The following is an 8,893-nucleotide window of genomic DNA, read 5'->3' as shown; positions in this document are numbered from 1 at the left end:
GATTTTTTTTATACAGACACTAGACTTTCTAATGCTTGTCCTCTAGCTAAGCCTTTGCCGTCATACGCTAGAGGTTCCATATGAATACCAGGCCTCTGCAAAAATACTGCCTCAAGGCTTTGCATTAGTTTTGCCTATGTTTGTTAAGCTAAAATCTAAAAAAAAATGAGCCTTTCCTTATCAACTGTGTAGAGATTTTTTAAATCCTTTCCTGGCATGCCATGTCCATTGTACGTTTTCAGTCTCTAAAGCCTTCAGGTTAGTATCCCCAGTGGCCACATCAGACACAATTCTCCTAACAAAACATATCATCTCCATAAAGCTCTCTATGCTTTCTTTTTGTGTAGGTGGAAGAGTATTGACAACTGACACTATGATCTTGGAAGCCATGTCTACCTTATTTCCTTGAACTTAAGTTTAAGTGGGTTATTTCTTCACTTCTCAGTCTACTATTTACTGGGAACCATGAGATATCTTTAAAGGTTTTTGGAATTTCTGGTTCTTTCCTTCCATTCTCCATGAGAACACCAGCTATGTAAATCAATATTATAAAATATATTTATTACCTCTTTGTGAAATAAAACAGATATACAGCATAAAAAACATTCATGGTAAAAGCAATAATATCTTCCAAATGGTGTGTTAAAATGTGCAGATGTAAACTTTTTTTTTTTTTGAGAAAAATGCTGGAACACAGAGGAAGTATCTAATGTAGGAAAAATACTTTGCAGCCAAAAATAATCTTCCTTTATACGCATGGGAAAGCATTGCTGATTGACACATTTCACTTCTCAGAATGTAGGCAAAGAATCTCTTTTCCAAAATGTATAAAGTATTGTATCACAGCCTCTTCAAATGCCTCTGGTTTATCTAGTACATTTGAGAGATTCAAGGATATCCATAGGTATAGGTATAACAGAACAGTGAGGGTCTAACACTGTATTTTATCAAATTTCCAGTACCACCATCTTCTCATTAAAAACATGATCCTCTACCATCCTGGGGCTTCTGCTCCTCTCCAATATATTCTTTCACAAAGAAACCTAGTCTCTGACCTGAAGTGACTATTCTTATTTCCCACATGTATTATAGATGCTAGCTTTTCAATATTTTGTTATAATCTTGCATCTGTACATCACTAACCTCATTGCCTAATTTAAGTTTTATCTACCTGCATTTAACAACACAAAAGTTTTCTTTACAAATCCTTCCAACAGCTTCAGAGATCATGTTATCTTGGGAACAAAACTATGAGTAATTGAGAATCTGAATTTAAAAGTCAAACTTCTTCACAGCTACCCAGAATACTTTCTTTTTGCTGAGACCTTTCTTTTCCCTGTAAATGCCAAATTAACAAAAGCATCTGAGGGTGGGTACATGAGGGTCAGGAGGGTGTGTGTTGAGAGTGACATCAACTGAGACAATAAAAGGGCTTCCAAGTTACCTAGAAGCTCTATTTTAAAGTTACATTTAAGGGGTCCACTAAACCAATTCAGTAGTCTTTAAATATACTTGACATCAAGAGACAGTCATCTGCCGACATACCAAAACCAGAAATCTGTTTAAGAAACTAGCTGGTAAGTATCCTCTTTTATTTCCAAATTCTCTAGAAGACTTATCTAGAAAATGCTATTATTGATTCTTTATTCATTTTTACGTTAGCTTCTTCTCAGAGTAACTTAAAAATGAACTGAATAAGAGTAAGTTCCAACTGTTTTATTATCTGAACCAAATTTGTGAAATTAAAACATCTGAGACGGTGAGTTAAAATAGCTTGAAGTGAATCCAACTCCCAAATTTATAATACTGGGTTAGATGGACTGCTAGGACCACATTCATACTATCATGTAAGATACCATGTAATAAATGCTTCTCTGACTTAGAGTAGGATTGCAGAAAATATTGCAAAAATGCACTGTGGAGTTTTATGGTTTTTAAGTTTCTGTTACTCCGTATCAAATTTCTTAAGCTATAACAAAAAGATGCCTTTTCTGGCTGCCAATACTGAAAATCCAAACTGGAAACTGAAATATGAACTGTGTCATTTTTGACCGTTGTAGCATCATCAGTAATAAGTATTTTTCACATATATCCCAAGTAGCAGTTTTGCTGATGATGTACAAATCAGAGTGGATATCATACTGGCAATGCAGGATTATCACTGAAAGAAATTGGAGGCTTAATTCTGATTTCTCTTATGCAGTTACATGGGGAATGACATAACTCAGTAGTTATGCCTTTATGCAAAATTGTCAAGAAAATGGTCAGACTCTTCATTCTAAAGAATATGCAAAAGAAACAGATAAAAGAACAAAAATTTTCATTTGCATAGCTACAAACTTTAACATACCTAGAACATATCAAGTATAAATTATATTTTAATAATAATAATAATTGTATTGTTGGAAGAACATGGTGCTTTTCACCCAGTTAACCAAGAGGCCGGTATCTATATAATAATGATGCAGGGTAGCCAGGGCAAGCCAAAGTTCTTAGACTTGCCTATGAAGTTACAGGAAGTTGTTCACAAAATTAGTATTAGAACTACACTCTTCATCTGCACTTGCTAGAACCCATTTCACCAAAAAAAAAAAATTATTTAAAATCACTTTTCTGATGTCTGTCTTCAGCTTTTTTCCAAAAGTAAATTTCTTTGGAATTAACAGAAATTACTTGAAATATAGACTTATACATGTATTCATTTCTATCTTTGTAGACAAAATGACTTCTATAAAAATTCTGGCCAGGACTGCAATCTTTTTATATGCCATATGCTTTTTGACAAACTCTGATGGAAGACCAATGATGTAAGTACATTATTAGACACTTCCAAAGTTTGGAGAAGGACTTCAGCTGGTTTTGAGAACATGGTTGGTTTGTTTGTACGTAAGTTGATGTGTATGTGAGGGTTTCTGTCACTGCTTTTGGACACTTTGGATAAGCTAGCCAAATTCTGTCCTCTAGAAACCTCAGATACTGAGTTCTTACACAGTTTTTGAAAATAGCCAGCTGAGTAGAAGGAGAAAAATCATGTGTTCTCTTAGGAATATCACTGGGTAGGCTGCATCTGTTATTAGACACTTGGGAGAGTGTACGTAGGAGAGCATCTTTTTTACTGTGCAAGAAACCAGGTGGAACTTGCACTGAGACACTAACATCAATCGATACTGAGGCACAAATCCACAGGAAATGGTGCTTCCTTAGCTCTTGTGTTTTTTTAAACGTCATAGTTTATTAGTCAGTTACCCATTGTCATATAAGCCCTAAGCTCATCTACAACAGCCAAATGAATTGATAAATATATAGTCAAAAAATATTGTCACAAAATTGTACTACTTCCCATTTTTGATGCCTTATCACTAATACATCCATTACCAATAACAAATCACCATCCACCTTCTCTTCTCCAGATGCCATTCTACCCCTGGCAAATTAGAACGGTGGGCTCTACAGCTCGGTATCGTGATGCCTCACAAAGTTCCCAAACCTAAGGTTCTGAGTGAAGATCTAGAATTCAAGACTATGAGTCTCTTTCTTTGCTTTTCTTTCATGCAGGAAAAGATCAGTGAGTGAGATGCAATTAATGCATAACCTCGGAGAGCATCGACACACCGTGGAGAGACAGGACTGGCTTCAGATGAAACTGCAGGATGTGCACAGTGCCCTCGAGGATGCTAGGACCCAGAGGCCTCGGAACAAGGATGATATTGTCTTGGGTGAGATAAGAAGTCGGAGGCTGCTCCCCGAGCATTCGCGGGCAGCAATGCAGAAGAAATCCATCGACTTGGACAAAGCTTACATGGATATACTCTTGAAAACAAAGCCATAGTGAAAAAAGCCAGAGTATTATGGCTGTCCAAGTAAGCACGTGTCTGCATATCATTGATCAAGTAGGGCATTTTAGAATTATTTATTCAAACTGCAATAAGGATTAAAGGCTCCAAGATTGTAGCCCCATTGAGTTAGACATTTCACAATCAAATAATAAAATGTATTTACAGTCCACCCATGACCATTGCTGCTCATTTCTGTCTATCTTTTAAATAGCTAATGTATCTTACACATTTCCAGCATAGAAAGGAAAAAAAAAAAAAAAGAAAAAACAGTAAGAAAGTTGAAAAATCATTTCAGACTAGTTCTACTACTCTTCATGAACAGCATTTGTAGTTAATCTGTAGGCCTGCTTGTACTGTTAACCAGAAATTAATAAATGCACTAGAATCTGTCTCCAGAATAGGGGACCATGCCTAGGGCTAAATTTTGTTTAACTAATGAAAATATGTAAACTTAAATCCACATTTATTTTCAGAAGAAGGCCCAAAGTCAGATGAACATTAATTACATAGGAAAAGCTGTGTGATAATTTAGGATTAAAGAGTGCAAACATAAAAAATTAAAGGAGGAGGCAAAAGTTAAGATTAAAGTACAATGGGATAAAATGAAAACAAATTCTGTACAACAAGGGAGAGTGAAATTTTGGAAAATACTGAAATGAAAGGAAGGTTTGATTATCTTCCTCTCATCCAAAAAGATGTTTACCTGTAATTAACCAATGAAACAGTGAGAGCAGAGGTGGTAGTAGATACCTAAGCATGGCCCTAACTACAGAACTAGGAAATTACTCTATACCAGACAATTACTATTTAAACAAAAACCTTGCAATATATATATTTTTCCCTCATTTTCTCTGTAAACTACTTTTCTCTGAATTTCTATATGTTGTGTTAGGCCTCTTGTGTAAATATTTTTTGTTTGTGAGATCAGTGGGTCTCATAAATAAAATTACTCATTTTTCATATGCAATTTTTTGTAAATTTGGAATCTCAGTTTGCCAAATCCCCAAAATGAGAGCCATTAATATGCAGAAATTAACAACTGGGAATGGAACATTATCTGTAATACATTCAAACTCAAAGCAGGATTCAAAAAGAATCAAATATAAATATGGGTGGGAAAAAAATCAATGATGATAACAAGAAAAGCACAGCAAATATGAAATAATTTTGAATGGTATATGCAAATATGTGCTTAGGACCCTCAATCATTTCTGACTAATAAGAAAGTTTTCTCAGTCAGAGTAATGGTGGTTTTCTCCAAATTTGACATTGCCAGAGCTCAAACTTAGAGGAATTGCTGCGCTAAGGCAAAGTGTTTGTGTGTATCTTCCCATATCACTTCTTATTTGTTTGTTTGATGTCTAGAACTCCTTCGGGAACCTGGTAAAAATCCTATAAATAATTACAAATATGAATGTTATCTGCTGGAGGCTGGAAAGGTACTTGTAACTAGTGAACTGTAGTTCATAATCTTGGCTATACTTTTGTTAATGTAAAGGCCCTGATGCTGCAAGCAGATGGTATGCCTGTGCACAGGCAAGGATTCCATGCCACTTGTCTATTTGTAGAATCGAGGCCTTAAAGTGCACTTTCTATTTATTCTTTTATCAGACAGCTGTGCTAACTTAAATAAAATTGCATTTTTGTACCTATGTCTCACTTATGTATTAACAAATAAAGTGGACCAAAAGCTCTTGGACATTATTTTAAAGCATAATAACTGACTGACCTGTTAATTCTAACATAATTCAGCATTTGGGGAAAGATTATTAAGCCATTTTATTTTATTACAGCCATATCAATACAAAAATAATGATGAAAGCAATTTTTCTTTTTCTTTTTGTCTTTCCTGCACGCAGAATCATATTGGTTGTTAAACCCAAAGTGTTTAGCTAGCACAAGCCTGTTTATGTCCCCTTACAGTAATGACACATATACAGAAACTATATAATCTTTAAGTGGCAAATTCATAAACTGTTTCCTTTTGATCTAAACAAAGAATTCTATTATCTAAACAACCTGATCTTCCTAATCTTTGGCTTCATATTCCAGTAGATGAAAGATGCTTACACAAATATTTAAAGTTTGTGTACACTTCAAAAAATACTAGTTGTTTACAAAGGGCTTCAGGCTCAAAGACAAGTCGTGCACCACTGAACATTGTTTAGCTGCAAATACGGCCACAGACCAGCTATGCTCAGCACTGCCTCATTGATGGCTAAAATCATGTTTGCTTTGCCCACATGCTGTATGACTCCTCAGAAGCACTAAAGACAGCACAGTGGCAGATGAATTAGTGCTAGGTAATGCCATTAGAAAAAAAGATGCAATTTGCATGAAATTACTTACTAATGGCAATTATCTAAAAAACTATTAGTTACGGCTTTTCAGCTTAAACCTCTGATCAGTGTAGCAGCAGTCAAAACAGCAAAATGTTCAGAGTGGGGCAGAATATGTTATAAAAACTATTTTAATACCATGATATTATGCAAAGATTCATCTCCACCTGGACTAACACGTGCAATTTTGGCCATCTCGCACAGATTAAGGGGACTAGAAAGAGGATGGTAAGAAATAATAGAGCCACTGAAACACTTATATGTGATAATAAATCGTAACAACAGCAGTCAGAAGAAAAATAAATTAAAAGAGTCATGCTAAAGATATGGCAAATGAACAGTACGGGGAGATAAATGATGTTACCTAACTATCTAAGAGAACAAGAAAAAAGGCAAAGAATTGAACTTGTACATGACTGAATATGGAGCTTTTAGCTAATATGAGCTAAGATCTCATCTCCAGCCAATGTCACTGGAGGAGACAGTGGCATGACTCTTGGGTATGCTTGAATTCTTTTCCCACACATGCACTGGAACGTGCCTTGAGTCTATGCCAGGTTGCGTACGTGCATGTAAGCAATGTAAATATTAAGTGAGCCGTCACGTCACAGCACACTAAGACTGGCCGCCAGAGCAGACTTCCTATGTCCCCTGTTATAGTGATAGGGTTAGGAAAGTATTAGGTCTACATCCCTTCACATCCACAGGATCAGCCTTCCAAAGATGAGGTGTCTCTAGAAGGCCTCTTTCCTCCTTGAAGAATGGGGTTTCTGTACACATACTTCCTTTCAAGGCAGAAAATCTTGCTTTCTGGTCTGACAAGGGCTTTTTGCTGAGACTTGTGTCCTTTAAGACCTACCCTGTGCAGATGGATGTCTATTGTACACACCTGTTTTTTGTAAAATCCTCAGTGAAAAGAAATACCATTGTATTTCTCATTCATGACTCATCATTGAAACAACAAGCACTAATATCAACGACCATCCTCAGGGGAAGTAAAACAATAGTGTGTGAAAAAACCCCAAACCCACGAAAAAGTAATACAGCCAAAATCACAAGTACACTAATAAAAACTAGACAAATTGTAAGATCTATAGTTAATACCTACTGCTGGTGATTTAGCTGCTAGTGATTTGGCTTTCTTAGCTGCTTCTAACTGTTGCTGCTGTAAATACTGCTGTTTAATATTGCTCAGCTCACTGCTAAACGGCACATAACATCTGACTCCTCGCCTAGTTAGCGCATTCTAACAGCTTTTGTGCAGGCTGCTTGGCTGTCACTGTTCTGCTGTTGGATTTCTAGAACTGTGTGGTTTACCTCTTTGGCTGTTGTTAAATGACGGAAAAGAAAATTCCTTTAACAGATTCATATTTTGCTCTATATTGTAGCAAAGCTTCTGTCTTTTATGGGGCATTTCAGTACATCAAAGACACAAATCCTTGCCCTCTTGCCCCCTCTCTCCCTCCTCTCCCCAGTGTTCATGAGGTGTACAACTTGTTTATCTAATATGATGCCAATGCATCTGGCAAGTCCAGAGGTGTACACTCACTCAATCTTTAGATTAATACTTAGATGTCAGTGAAGAGGAAGATGCTCTGTAAGATATACAGAAGCACATGAGTGGCATTGGCTGTACAGTTCCAGTCTCTGGAATCTGATAGCAAATTTGCCAACTTCCTGCACCAGAGATTAAATCAGAAACCCTGTTCAACTTTAATATACGCCTCAGTAGGATACAGAGTCATGTTCCCTCTTATCTGCATGTTTTCCCTGTGAGGTCTGGTCCAACAGTGGCTTAGAATAGCATTTTATGAGACTCTGAGAAGACCCCATACATGGTGGATGATCTCCACAGTGGGGCTGTCCTAAAATATCCACTGTGCAACCAAACTGGCTTCCCACAACACACAAAAGAGGATAAACATTCAAAAGTTTGGGCAGAGATTTGGTCCTTCTCTTCCTCCTCCTGAACTCTCCACTAATTCCAGTTACCTTCAACATACTTCCTGACTGGAGTTCTACAGTCCTTTCACCTGAGCCAGTCAAGCTCTGCCTGTGTTTAATAATGATGCTATAGGTAATAACATAGAAAGGAGACAAATGTCTTCAGCTCTGAACACAGTTGAGTCTTAGTAATTCCTTTTCCTGCCACGAGCAGTGCAAAGGGCTTCAGTGTCATCTTAACAACCGTGATGCTTCAGTGCACCGAAGTTGCCATCAATGAGAGACGATAGGTCTGCTGAGGAATTATGTAATGAAAGCCACATCCAGTAATTTTATTCCTAAATAGAGTGCAGATTACACAGACGCTATATAACCTATAGGGCTGTACAAACCTAACCTGTTACCCGCTCTAACTTAAATCAGGAATCAGTTTTAGGATCACAGAGGTTGGAAAAGGCCTACAAGATCGTCTAGTCCAACCAAGGCTGAGATACAAGATGAAGGCCAAGATAGCAGAGATGTCAGCTCGTCATCATCTGGATCATACCCTTCCTCGGCTTTCATTCCTTTGTCAGGGATAACGGGTGACGGTGCCAGGGCATCGTTGGGCTGGACTAGAGCCCTGGGCGCTAGGTACGTGCTGGCACGTAACACCGGCGTGCGAACAGTGCCCGGGGTCCCGCGGAAAGGCGGCTGCCCAGCCAGCATCCCCTCAGCGCAGCTCCTCCTCCTCTTCCCGCCCAGTTACCTTCCCGCGGCGGGCGGCGAGGAGCC

At 37.6% G+C, this 8,893-nt stretch overlaps 1 protein-coding gene across 1 annotated transcript; it reads left to right on the top strand.

Annotated features, from left to right (window-relative positions):
* Nucleotides 1-2,721: 2,721 nt before the first annotated feature.
* On the top strand, nucleotides 2,722-3,829 carry PTH (parathyroid hormone). Its single transcript, XM_010151693.1, has 2 exons — nucleotides 2,722-2,807; nucleotides 3,556-3,829. The coding sequence occupies exons 1-2, from the start codon at nucleotides 2,722-2,724 to the stop codon at nucleotides 3,827-3,829; spliced, it is 360 nt and encodes a 119-aa protein (XP_010149995.1).
* The last annotated feature ends 5,064 nt before the right edge of the window (nucleotides 3,830-8,893 follow it).

The sequence above is a fragment of the Eurypyga helias genome, unplaced genomic scaffold (genome assembly GCF_000690775.1).
Source record: "Eurypyga helias isolate BGI_N326 unplaced genomic scaffold, ASM69077v1 scaffold51225, whole genome shotgun sequence".
Classification (NCBI taxonomy): Eukaryota; Metazoa; Chordata; class Aves; order Eurypygiformes; family Eurypygidae; genus Eurypyga; species Eurypyga helias.
Note: the sequence above shows the minus strand (reverse complement) of the source record. Positions and strands in the feature narration are given on the sequence as shown.

Coding starts and splice junctions, on each gene's coding strand:
- PTH (XM_010151693.1), top strand. CDS start 2,722: ATGACTTCTATAAAAATTCTGGCCAGGACTGCAATCTTTTTATATGCC. Junction 2,808..3,555: donor TCTGATGGAAGACCAATGAT/GTAAGTACATTA, acceptor TCTTTCATGCAG/GAAAAGATCAGTGAGTGAGA.